At 41.7% G+C, this 17,206-nt stretch overlaps 1 protein-coding gene across 1 annotated transcript in view; it reads left to right on the top strand.

Moving 5' to 3' along the window:
- qrsl1 (glutaminyl-tRNA amidotransferase subunit QRSL1) overlaps positions 1-17,206 on the top strand; it is a 20,089-nt gene extending 2,883 nt beyond the window's left edge. Inside the window, exons 8-11 of the mRNA XM_079833631.1 lie at positions 1,066-1,258; positions 1,409-1,526; positions 2,753-2,958; positions 13,245-17,206. Of these exons, the coding sequence (XP_079689757.1) occupies positions 1,066-1,258; positions 1,409-1,526; positions 2,753-2,958; positions 13,245-13,462 (735 nt within the window). The 3' untranslated portion in view covers positions 13,463-17,206. The remainder of the gene's footprint in view (positions 1-1,065; positions 1,259-1,408; positions 1,527-2,752; positions 2,959-13,244) is intronic.

Here is a 17,206-nt window from a genome sequence, read left to right as displayed (position 1 = left end):
TACAATAATCATACAATGCGACGACAATAGTTTTTGTGCGCAAAAAAAAATCAAAATAACACCTTTATCCAACTTGTTTTTGTCTTCCGTGTGCGCCTCCACGACGCATGCGCGAGAATATGACGTAGCGCCGGTGTTCGGAAATCGAGGAAATACACACTTAAGCTCCATTTTGAGCACTACGCCGAGACCTAAAGCACGATCAATGTAGAATCCAACAGCTTAGACACGCGCGTCTTCCTCTGCTCGTAAACAAATCGCTTCTGGGTCATATGTCCGAACGCCGGATCTGCGTCATATTCTCGCGCATGCGTCGTGGAGGCGCACACGGAAGTCGAGAACAAGTTGGATAAAGGTGTTATTTTGATTTTTTTTTGCGCACAAAAACTATTGTCGTCGCATTGTATGATTATTGTAGAGCCACTGTGGTGAGATAGACTTTGTAACGACGTTTTAAGTGCCTTTCATGGATCTTGGAAGTGTCAATGTACTGAATGCCAATGGAGGCCTGTGTGAAGCCTTTCTCAGCCATCAGCTTTCAACTAAAATATCTTCATTTGTGTTCCGAATATGAACGGAGGTCTTACGGGTGTCCAACGACATGAGGGTGAGTAATTAATGACAGAATTTTCATTTTTGGGTGAACTAACCCTTTAAGCCTCTTGCAGTACAAAATGCTTACGCTACGTCTGACGTCATCATCGCACCAGTTACGCTATTTTCGTAAGTTGAATACGGAAAGCGGTCTGAGCTTTTTAACGTGTTAAATATGGATATTTATCTTATAAAAACCCATCGATTCGTTTCAGAATCATTTCATTTATGCTGCTTTAAATAAAAGCATCATTGTGTCCAGGTGGGATTACTGTAATACAGTAATGAAATGGATTTTACTGCATTTTTTTTCTAATTACAGTAACTGTCATAATACTGTCACAATGCAACAAAAAAAAGGGTCTTAATTTTTTTTCCTTCTAATTTTTGGGTTGAAATATGGCCGCTAAATTTGATTGTAAGAATTAGGTATGTTTGTATGATATTGTAATGGAGTTTCTATGATGTTAGGAATATCATGCTCCGGGCCTGTCTAAGGACGCTCTGGCCCAGTGGAGTCGAGTCGCAGCCATGTTTGAGCAGGCAGGGGCGAGGGTACAAGAAGTATCTCTTCCACACACGCAACACTCCATCGTCTGTTACCATGTCCTATGTTGCTGTGAGGTTGCGTCAAACATGGCACGTTTCGATGGGCTTGAATACGGTATTTAAAGCAACAAAAACATTTCCAAAACCATCACATAACAATTAGATCTACACGATGGGGTTAAAATCTAGGTGTTATTTGTAAAGCTACAATTACAACATTTAAATTTTAACATCTCCATCAAAAATGTTCTTCTTTTCTCCTCAGGCCATCGCAGTGCAGTTGACAGCTCCACAGATGCCATGTACGCCACCACACGACATGAAGGCTTCAACAATGTGGTCCGCAGAAGAATCCTCTCAGGGAACTACTTCCTACTGAAATCGTGAGAGAACCACAATTGTCTCAGATCCGTTGAACAATTTTATTTTTTTCATAGTTTTTATAGCCCCTCTCACGCACACTCTATTTAAAGATGTCAAATCTTGGTAAACTGTTGTAAGTAACTTCCACTTGCTCACTTGCTTCCTTTCTACTACTGCACCGGTACTAACATATTATAGTTCGACAGATGTTTAAAAGTTTGCGGTCCGTAAGATCATTAATCATTTTATTTAGCAACTGATCAAAAATGACAGTAAATAATTTTATATTCATACAAAAGATTTCCATTTGAAATAATTATATTTACTTAAAGTTTCTTGAAATGAAAATGTATCACGGTTTTCACAAAAATATTAAGCAGCATGATAATTAGAAGAAATGTTTCTTAAGCACCAATCAACATATTAGAATGATTTAAATACATTTAGGATCATGCGAGACTGAAGACTGGAGTAATGGCTGATGAAAATTCAGCGTTGACGTCACCGGAATAAAGTGCATTAAAAAATATATTAAAACTGAAGTTCTTTTCAATTGTAAAATAATTTCACAATATTACGTTTTTTTGTTTTTTTTAAAGATCGCTTAAAGGGACATGGTGATGGAAAAAAAATATGAGATGGGAGGAAAAAGTGTCAATGCTCTTGCAAAATGTTTTTCCCCCAAGAAACTTTGCATTCACTTGCAAAAGGTTTGAATTCTTTGAGAGCGAACACAGTTTCTCAGAGGAATTAAACACTTTTAATTCTAGCAAACGCAAAGTTTCTTGGGGGAACACAAAACTAGTTTTTACTGTATTTTGGTCAATTAAATGCAGTCTTGGTGAGCTTAAGAGACTTCTTTCAAAATATTTAAAAAATCTTTCAGACTCAAAACTATTGGACAGTAGTGTACATTAATCATTCTCAATTTGAGTTTTGGCTAACTGCAGAAGTTATTCTTATTAACACACGCCTTGCACATGTCAGTCACTTATACAGAGATTTTTAATATGCAGAATATTGTAGTTTGGCACTGTATACTAGAACAAAAAAAACGAAGTAGCGCCTCCAAAATTTTCCCATTGTACAATATCTACGATTTGATAAAAAAAAAAAAAAATTGGTATCAATCCAACCCTACTGTACTGTAGTGTGTTTTAATGCAGCTTTGCCTTGGTTTGCTCTCATAGAGTGGTTATAGATATCAGTGTTTCAAATCTTCATATTTCACTCCCTGTCTTCTCAGGAACTATGAGCGTTACTTTTTGAAGGCTCAACAAATGCGCCGTCTTATCGCTGAAGATTTTAAAAAAGTGTTCCGCTCTGGCATAGACGTTCTCCTCACACCCACAACGCTGAGCGATGCAACCCGCTACTCTGACTTCATACAGGAAGACAACCGAACACGCAGTTCTCAGGAGGATGTCTTCACCCAGCCTGTCAACATGGCAGGTATGTACAGGAAGTGGATATGATGTATAATATCTCCACATCTGGCTTAGGGCTGGGCGATATGGCCAAAAAATGTATCTCGATAAAATCTTTTCATATCAGTCGATATTGATAATTATCACGATAAATTTTAAATATTTCTTTCTTTCAAATTTAAAGGCAGATTTTTGCTCTTAAGTGAAAGTTGTAGAAACCAGACTGTTACTTGTGGTTTTAAACTAATCTTTATAGTCAGAATATGCCAAACACTTCACAGTTTTGAACTTTTCCAGTCATTTTTCCTTAAAGGGTTAGTTCACCCAAAAATGAAAATTCTGTCATTAATTACTCACCCTTATGTCGTTCGACACCCGTAAGACCTCCGTTCATATTCGGAACACAAATGAAGATATTTTTGTTGAAAGCTGATGGCTGAGAAAGGCTTCAGTTAGGCCTCCATTGGCATTCAGTACACTTATACTCCCAAGACCGATAAAAGGCACTTAAAATGTCATTACAAAGTCCATCTCACCACAGTGACTCTACAATAATCTTACGATGCGACGACAATAGTTTTTGTGCGCAAAAAAAAATCAAAATAACACCTTTATCCAGCTTGTTATTGCCTTCCGCGTGTGCCTCCACGACGCATGCGCGAGAATATGACGTAGCGCCGGGGCTCGGGATTCCATGAAATGCACACTTTAACCCCATTTTGAGCACTATGCCGAGACCTAAAGCACGATCAATGTAGAATCCAACAGCTGAGATACGCGCGTCTTCCTCTGATTGTAAACAAATCACTTCTGGGTCATCTGTCCGAACGCCGGATCTGCGTCATATTCTCGCGCATGCGTCGTGGAGACACACACGGAAGGTAGTAACAAGTTGGAAAAAGGTGTTATTTTGATTTTTTTTGCACACAAAAACTATTGTCGTCGCATCGTAAGATTATTGTAGAGTCACTGTGGTGAGATGGACTTTGTAACGATGTTTTGAGTGCCTTTTATCCGTCTTGGGAGTATAAGTGTACTGAATGCCAATGGAGGCCTTTCTCAGCCATCAGCTTTCAACAAAAATATCTTCATTTGTGTTCCGAATATGAACGGAGGTCTTACGGGTCTCGAACGACGTGAGGGTGAGTAATTAATGACAGAATTTTCATTTTTGGGTGAACTAACCCTTTAAATAAATTTCTTAATAGAAAAAAAATGTCTTAGTTCCCTTTCGAACGGTCAGTTTGTACTGCGTCTTAAGACGCTGTATGGGTAGGTTCTCCTACTCTCGAATATACTGAAGTAATTGTAAAATCACGCAGTGCTACTGCCCAGTCAAAACAGTGTCGAGACATCTCGCACGCTATTGGCTGGCCAGTGGGAACTGCATGAACCTATGGCAGAACAGCGTAATCTGAGCGAACCAATGGGCACAAAGCCCGCGAAGCTGAGCGCAAGAGCCCACGAAAGGGGAATATAAAATACGCTGTAACTGTCAAAAACGTCAGATTAATCTCCTTCAGAGACGATCTACGGTCCTCGCCGATAAACTCGAACTACACCACCTTCACCGTGAATTGACGAGCCTGCAGCGGAATAGCGAGCTAGCCAGCCCGGACGTCCTGCGAGAGTCAGCGGCCTGCTGTATTTCAGCGCGCTCAAATCGCCAGCGATCCCGCGAGCTGTTACGCCTTTCCCCTGCGCTCTTTAGTGAAACACTACGGTGTATCCTTTCTGTACAATACTGAGAAAAACATATCACTTGTGTGCAGTACTTACCTGCACTAGGAGGATAACCACGACGGGTGCGTGGTCTGTCTGGGCAAGGCCCACGCGGACGCTGCTCTCACCGGGTCCGGCTGCTCTCACTGCGAGGGTATGCCCATTTCCTCCCTCCGTTCGCGGATAGCGTTCTTTTCAGAGCGCGACCCCGGCCCTCGCGCTTTCCCGTTCCCCTTTCCGCCCGAGCCTCGGCGGGAAAGAACGGCACAGCCAGAGGGCTGAGTATACCGAGGCTAGCGAGTTCACGTCGGCCCAGTGCCCGCGTGACTCGTCTTCACCTTAGAGAGACGTTTCCCCTGTGACGTTCTCTCGATTGGACCTGCTCCCTCCGCTCGACGCCGAGGGCCTGGTCTCATTCGGCGGCAATGAGGAAGACGAATCTGCACGATTACCAACGTCTCGCTCTTCCTTTTTCTCTCTCTAGGCCGCGCTAAGAAGCGCCGCGGACAGAGAATGCCAGAGTGGACGAGCGAACTAATGCCGGAGCTTCCCGCATTACTTTCTCTCAGACTGCTGGAGATATTGAGAGCGGCTTACGTTACAGACAGTTGTCACTGCAGCTCGCGCTTCCTACAGCGGCAGCGCGTGCGCCCCCTCTCTCTCCCAGCGTGCGCTCAATATCGAGAGCGCGACTTACGTCATTGCTGCCTCGCTGTCTAGGGCATAATGGCGTCGTGAATGGCGGCCAAGCCCTGCGCCTTTTCACGCTATCACTTCTCTCAGTCCCCTATTCAGGCACTGGAGAGGTTCAACAGTGTAGTAAACGAACCTGCTATGAAACACGCACGCCACACACACTGAAAACACCTTCGAGAGCACGTCTTGCGTCATAGCCGCGCCCTCTGCTGTAACGGTGTACTTCGCACACTGGGTTGCCGGTTCGAGCCCCGCTCTCACAGGTTTCTCAGTGAGTCCCAATTTAGTGAATGGCGGCCAAGCCCTCCACCACTTCTCTCAGTCCCCTATTCAGGCGACTGGAGAGGTTCAACAGTGTAGTAAACGAGCCTGTTATGAAGCACGCACGCCACACACACTGACAGATCATCGTGCAAATCTACCCGATCGACTGTTTTTTCTCATTGGATCTGAAAGATGCTTTCTCTCATATCCAAATTATCCCACGTCACAGAGCGTTTTTGAGATTCGCGTTCGACAGGAAGGCTTATCAGTACACAGTCCTGCCATTTGGCCTGTCCCTGGCCCCCCCGCACTTTCACGAAGTGGAAGCTCTCTCCCCCTTAAGACAAGCAGGGAATGCGCATTCTGAACTACCTCGACGACTGGCTCATACTGGCCTAGTCAGAGGAAGAAATAAAATCTCACAAATCTATGCTACTCAGCCATCCGGAATGCCTGGGTCTCAGAATAAATACAGCCAAGAGCTCATTGCTTCCCAGGCAGAGAACCTCCTTCCTGGGAACGATTTTAGACTCCGCCCAAATGAGGGCGTGGCTATTGGACGAACGCGCTCTGACTACACAGCAGCTTGCATGTTCATTCAAAATGGGAACCAACACACCCCTAAAAAATTTCAGAGAACGCTAGGCCTAATGGCAAAAGCTTCTCCAGTACTTCCGCTGGGTATGATGCACATGCGCCCCCTGCAGTACTGGCTGAAATCACGGGTTCCTTCCCAAGCATGGCATTCAGGCCAGCTTTGGATCAAAGTGGGCAGCGGCTGTGTCAAAGCCCTGGCCCCGTGGTCACTTGGAAACAGTTTCCAGATGGATGGTGGTCACCACGGACGCCTCCAACTCAGTTTGGGTGCTCTGTACGAGGGCGAACTGGCCTTCGGCTCATGGTCGAGCACGGAGTCACGGTTGCACATAAACTGCCTAGAAATGCTGGCAGTAGTGCTAGCCCTCGAGACTTTTTTTACCACGTCTCTCAGGTCACCATGTTCTAGTCCGCACGGACAACACGACTGTGGTCTCCTACATAAACCGCCAAGGCGGGCTCAGGTCAAGATGGCTCAACCAACAGGTCAGACATCTCCTCCTATGGGCAAAAGGCAAATTACATTCATTAAAAGCAGTGCATATGCCAGGCAGACTGAACCAGGGAGCAGACATGCTCTCCAGGGGCCTCGTTTTCCCGGGGGAATGGGCCCTCCATTCCTAAATGGTTCAAATGATATGGAGTGTTTTTGGGAGGGCAGAGGTCGACCTCTTCGCCTCCGAAGACAACTGTCATTGCCCAATCTATTTTTCAAAGAGCAAGGATGCGCTGGCCCACGAATGGCCCAGCTGCATACTTTATGCTTTTCCACCAGTACTGCTCATTCCCCAGATATTAAAAAGAATCAGGGAATGCGAGCACACAGTCCTGCTAGTGGCTCCACTTTGGCGAACCCACATCAGGTTTCCCGAGTTGATTCAGTTACTATCAGCAGCCCCATGGCCAGTTACCCTTAGAAAAGATCTCCTTTCTGAGGCGAACGGAACAATCCGGCACCCCCACCCCAAAATTATGGGCGTTACATGTTTGGCCACTCGAGGGGGGCTCGAGAACCTCCCAGTGAGTGTCTTGAGCACCATCAGTGAAGCTAGAGCTCTGTCTACTAGACGTCTCTATGCCCTAAATGGTCAGTGTTCTCTGACTGGTGTTCAGTCAGGAACTATAACCCAGTGTCATGCGAGATATCACAAATTCTTGTTTTTCTATAAGAGATGTTGGATGCAGGACACACTCCATCCACACTCAAAGTCTACACGGCAGCTATCGCCGCATCTCATACGCCTATAGCTGGCCAATCAGTAGGCAGACACGACATGGTCATAAAATTCTTAAAAGGAGCCAGGAGGCTTAACCCCCTTCTCCCTCCTACGGTGCCATCCTTGGACCTTCATTGGTCCTAAGAGCACTAAAAAGACCTCCCTTCGAGCCGTTGCAGACGGCTGAATTAAAGCCACTTTCGCTGAAAACTGCCCTGCTATTAGCACTGGCATCTGTTAAGCGTGTCGGTGACATTCAAGCGTTATCTGTGAACGCGTCATGTTTAGAATTGGCCCAGGCGATTCTAAAGTCATCCTCAAATCAGGGCATGGTTATGTACCTAAGTGTTTTCAACACCGTTCAAAGCACAGGTAATCACTCTCTCTGCCCTCCCCACTTCGGAGGATGAGAGACAGTTACACCTGCTATGCCCTGTTAGGTCGCTTAGAGCATATATTGAGCGGTCCTCCCACTTTAGACAGTCGGAGCAGCTCTTTGTAAGTTTTGGTGACCGAACTAAGGGACTTCCGGTCACCAAACAAAACCTAGCCAGATGGCTAGTGGACGCTATAGCGTTAGCATATGACACTATGGGCCTCCAATGCCCCATAGGTGTCAAAGCTCACTCCACCAGAGGCATGGCCTCCTCTTGGGCGTGGTCTAGTGGAGTTCTATGGGTGACATTTGTAGATCGGCAGGTTGGTCCTCACCATCTACTTTAACCAGATTCTTCAGTCTGGATGTCCCTGCACTGCAGGCACAAGTCCTCGCTGTATCAAAATACTAAGACGGCCTAACGAATATTAGACGGCCTTGTAAGCCCGTCCCCGTCATAAATTGGCATTGGGGCCTTCATATGCTTCAATGCTTACACATTCCTTATAGTTACCGGCCTCTATGAGCCCAGTAGTATAAGACGTGTGTACATATATATTATATAATTATAAATGATGTGTCAGTAACTCTAGTCTTGAGCCCGTTCTAATAAGTGTTCAAACTTGAGGGAGTACATGTCACTGCGCTTATCATAGCATGGCGGGATTTTACAGGTTCCCATACAGCATCTTAAGACGCAGTACGAACTGACCGTTCGAAAGGGAACGTTACTCTGTTACTTAACGTAACCTTGGTTCCCTGAGATAAGGGAAGGAGTACTGCGTAGACGGCCTTGCTATGGCGCTGACTCGGGTGATCGTCGCTTCAGTCGATTTAACCTGACGTTTTTGACAGTTACAGCGTATTTTATATGCCCCTTTCGCGGGCTCTTGCGCTCAGCTTCGCGGGCTTTGTGCCCATTGGTTCGCTCAGATTACGCTGTTCTGCCATTGGTTCATGCAGTTCCCGCTGGCCAGCCAATAGCGTGCGAGATGTTTCGACACTGTTTTGACTGGGCAGTAGCACTGCGTGATTTTACAATTACTTCAGTATATTCGAGAGTAGGAGAACCTACACAAACAGCATCTTAAGACGCAGTACTCCTTCCCTTATCTCAGGGAACCGAGGTTACGTTAAGTAACCGAGTACATTTCTGCATGTGCTAACGGTTGATATTGTTTCTAGTCATGAAACAGGTTTGTGTCGCCTGATTTTGGCATATATCTTCAGCTGCAGTATTAAAAATATTACATGTTTTGTCTTAGAAATGCACATTTGACAGGGAGTTGACAGTAGTAGTAGCTTGAGTTAGGAGGATGCAGATGTAAATTTATGTTCATCAACAAAAACACGGATATCTGTAAAAATTGTAACAACCTCATTTTTATATGGTATGACTGAGTTTTATTTAAATTATCCATTGGTCTTACATAATATCATAGATTTAGATCATGATAACCACAGTTAAAAACATGCATATAGCTCTGCACTGCCATGGTAAAATGTATCTAGGCTATATGGTTTCCATGGTATTTGTGTGAAAAATTGTTGCATAAAAACATTTAGTAGCCTATAAATGCACAAATTATATGGCTAAATTACCCTACTGGGTAATACAGTAATAATATTCCATTACTCCTTTAATACATGTCTACATTAATAATATAATGCAATTCTATATGAATATCCCACATTTCTGCCACAGTACCATGTGGTGCAGTTAGTGTTACTACAGTTAATCATGGTAAATTATGGATAAGATCGAAAAGCCTTCTGACTGTATCATTGCACACAGTGTTTCTGCTGTATGTCAGCGCTGTTTTGTCTGGCTTTAAAATTGTTTAAATCACCGAGACATTTGTGTTTTTCGTTGAATGCACGCGCTTCTCACAGGATCTCACAGCGCTGTTTAGTGTTCGCGTGACCGATCAGAGTAAACGGATCTCTTCTAGTGAGCTAGCGCTGCGCTGCCTTTTCGTGCTACCTTTTATCAACAAATTCGTCGTCTTTGGATGATAACTCAAGGTTAGTTTCACTTTTGATTGAACGTTCGTCGCCGCTTTCACTCATTTTTTCCATCCCGTGTCGAGTTTTCGTTGCCAGTATAGGGTGTAACGTTACTTTTGATGTGCACATTAAAAGCTGCACGCTGACTGGCTGTTGTCGCGTTTATTTCTGCTGTGTGATTGGGTGTAATCTATATCGAGTAAAAATGTCCAGAGCTTATCATCGTTATCGACATAAATTTTATCGCGATTCGATATGATATCGTTTATCGGCCCAGCCCTAATCTGGCTTTATCTGTACAGATGTGCTTTGTTTGTGTATCACCTGTTTTGAGGTGAATCAGGGTGTTTGGCGGGATCACAACAATCATGAAGGGCATGTGAACTCCAGCTACATGACCTCTGAAGTACATCAGGGTTGTCTCCTGAAGCAGTATAAACAAACTCACAGCTGATTTTGATGGATCAATGAATCAACAAAACAAAAGTCCACCCATCATCTTTTGATGTTTTTCTAAGCCAAGTCGATACGATTCAAGGACGATATTGGTTCATTTAGAACGATACGATCCGAAACGATTCAGTGACTTGAAATCGATTCAGTAACTTTTTAGCCAAAAATTGTGTGAAATATCTGGATACTGGTCAGTGCAGGTGAAGTTTCCTAGATTCCTGTTGTTTCTTGTAAGGGAATCAGGTATCAATTAATTATGGATATAAACAAACAAGTAAACAACAATTAATGGAAAATGCATTCACATTTTATTTGAATAAAGTGCAACCAACAGTTTAGGTTGAATTAACAGGAAGTTAACCTTTTCTGCTCTCAATTTCAATATTCAATACATTTTCAATAAAAGCACAGTAAGTGCAACCAACATTTCAACAGTAGGTTAACCTGCTATTTCTGCTTTTGTTTTCCAACATAAAAATATTACAATATTAATATCAAAAATAAAGTGCAACTAACTTCTCTTAAAGTTTAATTAATAGTAGGTTTACCTGCTACTTTTGCTGTTGTTTTTCAACATTAAAATAATACAAATACAATATTATTATCAAAAATAAAGTGCAACCAACATTTCTTCAGGTTGAATAAACTGGCTGAACCTGCTACTACTCTCAGTTTAATAAACAAACAATATTTAACAAAAGATAAAATGTAACCAACTACTCTTCAATGACTACATAATTTTTTTTTTTTCAAAAATATTAACTGATCAACATGATTTGACCGCAGAACACTTCTCTGTGCGTTCACTATGTCGCCAGCAGTACTAAAAACTCGCTCTGCTGGCACACTGGTGCCAGGAATGCACAGGTAACATTTAGCAAGGGTTGAAAGTACAGGTAGCTCTTTCTCCTGGTGGCTTGATAATTTCTCGCTGGTTGGCTTCTCCTCTGCCATTCGCTATGCTATGTTTTGTTTTCTTAGCGCTGCTGCTGGTGTGTGGCGATGATGTCACAGATAGGCAGACTGAATCGAGTAACGTTTAACGCCTTTATCATTAAAAGTGCTAAGAAAAAACATCCATATAAAGTCTGACGTGCTTAAATCAAATGCTTTATTTCCTATTATCGATACAATCGATTGATTACCTTTTAAAACGATGTTAGATCGATATACAGTCAGGTCCATAAATATTGGGACATCGACACAATTCTAATCTTTTTGGCTCTATACACCACCACAATGGATTTGAAATCAAACGAACAAGATGTGCTTTAACTGCAGACTTTTAGCTTTAATTTGAGGGTATTTACATCCAAATCAGGTGAACGATGTAGGAATTACAGTAGTTTGTATATGTGCCTCCCATTTTTTAAGGGACCAAAAGTAATGGGACAATTGCCTGCTCAGTTGTTCCGTGGCCAGGTGTTTGTTATTACCTCATTATCCCATTTACAAGTAGCAGATAAAAGGTTCAGAGTTCATTTCAAGTGTGTTATTTGCATTTGGAAACTGTTGCTGTCAACTCTCAATATGAGATCCAAAGAGCTGTCACTATCAGTGATGCAAGCTATCATTAGGCTGAAAAAACAAAACAAACCCATCAGAGAGATAGGAAAAACTTTAGGTGTGGCCTAATCAACTGTTTGGAACATCCTTAAAATGAAAGAACGCACCTGTGAGCTCAGCAACACCAAAAGACCCGGAAGACCACGGGAAAACAACTGTGGTGGATGACCGAAGAATTCTTTCCCTGTTGAAGAAAACACCCTTCACAACAGTTGGCCAGATCAAGAACACTCTCCAGGAGGTAGGTGTATGTGTGTCAAAGTCAACAATCAAGAGAAGACTTCACCAGAGTGAATACAGAGGGTTCACCACAAGATGTAAACCATTGGTGAGCCTCAAAAACAGGAAGGCCAGATTAGAGTTTGCCAAACAACATCTAAAAAAGCCTTTACAGTTCTGGAACAACATCCTATGGACCGATGAGACCAAGATCAAGATCAACTTGTACCAGAGTGATGGGAAGAGAAGAGTATGGAGAAGGAAAGGAACTGCTCATGATCCAAAGCATACCACCTCATCAGTGAAGCATGGTGGTGGTAGTGTCATGGCCTGGGCATGTATGGCTGCCAATGGAACTGGTTCTCTTGTATTTATTGATGATGTGACTGCTGACAAAAACAGCAGGATGAATTCTTAAGTGTTTCGGGCAATATTATCTGCTCATATTCAGCCAAATGCTTCAGAATTCATTGGACGGCGCTTCACAGTGCAGATGGACAATGACTCAAAGCATACTGAGAAAGCAACCAAAGAGTTTTTTAAGGGAAAGAAGTGGAATGTTATGCAATGGCCAAGTCAATCACCTGACCTGAATCCGACTAAACATGCATTTCACTTGCTGAAGACAAGACTGAAGGGAAAATGCCCCAAGAACAAGCAGGAACTGAAGACTGTTGCAGTAGAGGCCTGGCAGAGCATCACCAGGGATGAAACCCAGCGTCTGGTGATGTCTATGCGTTCCAGACTTCAGGCTGTAATTGACTGCAAAGGATTTGCAACCAAGTATTAAAAAGTGAAAGTTTGATTTATGATTGTTAATCTGTCCCATTACTTTTGGTCCCTTAAAAAGTGGGAGGCACATATGCAAACTGTTGTAATTCCTACACCGTTCACCTGATTTGGATGTAAATACCCTCAAATTAAAGCTACAAGTCTGCAGTTAAAGCAGATCTTGGTCGTTTCATTTCAAATTCATTGTGGTGGTGTATAGAGCCAAAAAGATTAGAATTGTGTCGATGTCCCAATATTTATGGACCTGACCTTATTTCGTCCGGAAGGCCAACTTGCCGAGCACAGATCGATGTAGTTAGATCATAGGAATATAAATCGATACATCGATGTAGTATATGAATCATTACACCCCTAATAAATATGTATCCTTGTTAATATGTATTTACTCTCTTTCTTCCACAGGTTTGCCTGCTGTGACAGTGCCAACAGCCCTCTCATGCCGAGGTCTTCCGATTGGCCTGCAGCTGATTGGTCAGACACTACAGGACTGGAAGTTGTTGACAGTAGCCCACTGGATGGAGCAACAACTCAACTTTCCATTGATCCGTTTTCATGAAGACTCGAATGAGAGCAAGCTGGACCGATCAGTCAGAGAAAGGACACATACAGTAGGATTATAACCAAAAAACAAAAGACAGAACCGGTTGAGTTCAGAGGAACTGAAACCTTTTATGGTTAAATTTATCATCAAGATGATGAAGTGAGAATGTACCGTAAGTGAGTGCAAATGCAAACTTACAAACTGCACACTGGATCTATACGAGTCTCTCTTTTGGACTGTGGGCTGCATCATTCGTTTAGCTTTGTTTCTCAAAATTCAAGTGATATTTATTCTGCAGCATTGGCATGGAGCCACTGAATTAAATTCGCTACTGCTGAAAAAATGCTAATATGTCAAGAACGGTTGAAATGTATTAACTATTTTATTCGTCAAACATTGAGACAATAAAGTGTAAACACTATTTGGGAAAAATATTTAAATTTTGATATGTAAGGCCGCTGGATTCGCTCCAAGGATCGGTAACGAACTGCGGTGAAGGTCGCTTGCGCGTTTAGTATCTCCAGCTGGGTAGAATGGATTTAAAACTAATATATCTTTAATCTGACTCCATTTATCATATTGTTGAATTTAGGATAAAATGCCAATGGGTTGTTTGGTCATTTATATTTGATAGTTAGTCACACATTTAATCATTTCGTTTTAACATTTTGTTGCAATTATATCGTTCCGTTCTGGAGATAGTTAATAATTACAGAGTAATTCAGAAAGGATCAAAATGTAACAATTTTATTAACAGTCAGGTAAATGTATAATGCCAATTACATAATCAATTCAAAGATAATCAACATCAAAATAGATCTGTAGCAAAGAATAAGATATCGATACCTGACTGAATATTACGCAACGCAGAGTGTCTCCGTTACGGGCCGAACTCATTACAGTAAGCGCCCCGAACTCATTGCTGCATCGCTTTAAATAAATCAGACCAGACCGAAAACGGTTTCAAATGGAAATACAATTTTTAATTGGATCAGGTTCCCATTTGCCTGGATTGGAAGAAGATACCAAATGGCTCCAAAAGCCACACCCACCGTCATGAGAATATCTCTAAGCTCTAAAAACTCTTATTAACTTCTTGTATACTTCTGTGATTATGAGATTTCTGTACCATTCTGAGACATTTCAAACGATACCAAACACATAGGATACTGTATAGTGAGAATTGACATGACATCCAATAGATTTGGGGTATATTTCAGTCATCTCCCAGGAGAGGGGATCAGGAGTTTGGGACAAGGTAAATACATGCAAATGAAGGCCATTCTCAGTTGATTGACTCAGAGGGACGTGTTGGGCTGCGAAAAAACTGTCCTCTCAGTGAGTTATAGTCTTTTGCCAGACAATATGGAGTTATGCAAGTTTTCACAGTCTTTCAGATACATATGTGATAATTTATTTAAATTAAATATTTCATTGGTAACACTTTAGAATACTAAACACGAACAACATGAACAAACCATGAACAGCTGGATTTATATTAACTAACGTTAACAAAGATGAACAAATACAGTAACAAATGTATTGCTCATGGTTAGTTCATGTTAGTTAATACATTAGCTAATGTTAACTAATGACCATTATTCTGAAGTGTTACCATAGCATTTTGTTATAAACATATAAACTCATATACACACAGTATTTTAGATCTATATGAGACACAAACAGCTGTTCTGGCACAAGGTAGTTTTTTTTCCCCCTTTATTTAAATAAGGAAGGATGTCATCAGGAAACTGATTAGTGGCAGAGCATGTGTGCGTGCATCATATGGTGCGTCTCAATCAGCTCCCTAGCTCAGTAGTCAGGGCACTGATCAGTCGGCCATTTTAAGGCCACTGAAACGTTCGCTCCCTAAAAAGTCCCACGATGCACCGCAAAACCCAGGTTGTGTCGATGCTCACTATGTTCCCTTAACGGAAGTTCTGAAGCGTGAAACTTAAATCACGTGAGCCAACCCATTACACATAGCGGCCGATAACAACAAAATAGAAACCATTATTTGATTATATTTCAGCATAAACATACATCGTTACACAGGTAATGAACACAATCTAGCTAACTTTTATCATTTATTTACGGCTGAAATGTTGCACATATGTAACAAGCAAAGTATTTATCTTAATGTACTTTAAATAACTTTACAAGTAATGTCAAAAAATATATCAGCTCTGCTGTTGTTCATAAATCCCAGTAATGATGTACAATGAGGAAGTTGTCACGTCGCTGGAAAAAGAGTCATCGGTCTCCCAATGTGTAGTGAGCCAGTGTCCTTTGCTGTCCTAACCAGTTCCCGAATTCATAAACGCTGGTAAACACGATATACTGATTCACGAGCTCTGGAGCTAAGTAACTGATTGAGACATGGTCACATTTGGGCGAAATTTCACAGGCAAAAAAACTCTATTGTCAGTTGTGTAGCTATGTATAGAGCTGATCTCACACATAAGTCACTCAAAGGAAGCAGCTTTCTGTGAAATTGTGTGAACAACTTGCGAAACGTGTCTGTGGGAATCTTTCACCTTCACGGCATTCAATTGTGTGGTTTAAAAAAAAAAAAAAACGTATTGTGATTTTTTCAAAGATTATCTATTATAATCTTATACCACAGCTTTTGCTGCAACTGCGGTTACTTTGCAGATTTTGTGAAAGCATGAAAATATTTCAGGGAGGAAAAACTTGAGTGAAGGTAACAGAATCCTGATTTATACAGTCAGACAATATGGGCAAGCTTGTAAACTTGTAGCGTAGAAACTCGTAGTCAAAGATTGGTTGTAGGTCTCCAACAAAACCATACTGAATTCACCAAAGCAGAAGTTTGCACGACAAGCAAACCACAGGTGTGGAGCAGTTTAACCATGCTATGAAAGTGCCCACATCCTGTTTCTAACGAATGACAATACTTTGAAAAGCCAGGAAATGAGCTTCAGTGATATCTGGAGTCAAGTCTTTATTTATCATTTCTTTATATGGCTATGGTTATTAACTACATAAAGGGAAGTGGCCCTGGATTAGTGTCTCTGCATCACATCTCAAATTTTGTTGTGAAAATGTTTTATTCCATTCTTACATGTTTATGGTTGAGTTAGAACGAGTCGGTGGTATCTTTCGACAGGATGGAAGTTAATCTTTCAATTAACCAAGTGAGAATGTACACACATGCAGCACAGAGTTCACACTGAAGTCACTTTCAAAGAAGGGAGCTTTCTGTTGGTCAACACGGTGAATTCAGTTTGAAACTATTGCGAAAAGTGCCTGTTGGAATCTTTCACCTTCTTCACGTGAAGTTCTAGGTGGCATGAATTACAAATGGAATGAACAAACTAAACAGTAAATGTGACGGCACCTTAACCCTTCTCCAGTCTTCGGGGTCTTTTCTGACCCCAAAGGACGTTTGCTCAAGTAAAAAATAAAAAAGTTCCATTTGTCCAAATGGCATGAGACTTTGTACGGTGGTCAACACTCTAGATCTACAAATAGAAAAAAAAATTGGATTGATATCTGTTTTTATGTTCGTGTGACCAAAAAAGTCACACCATCACCAAAAACAGAAACAACAAAGACTACGCACACAGAAATGAAGTGGCACACTTCCAACAATGCATAAAACATCCAAAATGCAAAATGATCATGCGCACACACACACACACACACACACACACACACACACAGAAATTTGTTATTGCTGTTCAGTTCATTGCATTTTGATGTTCATGTTGTTTATTTTTTACTCAATATGTAATATAACTGTTCATTTCTGTTATTTTTTTTGTTCTGTTACGTGACTAAAGTGTAGATTAAATTTGTA

This window comes from Gobio gobio (assembly GCF_949357685.1).
Source record: "Gobio gobio genome assembly, chromosome: 13".
In the NCBI taxonomy this organism is placed as follows: domain Eukaryota; kingdom Metazoa; phylum Chordata; class Actinopteri; order Cypriniformes; family Gobionidae; genus Gobio; species Gobio gobio.
Note: the sequence above shows the minus strand (reverse complement) of the source record. Positions and strands in the feature narration are given on the sequence as shown.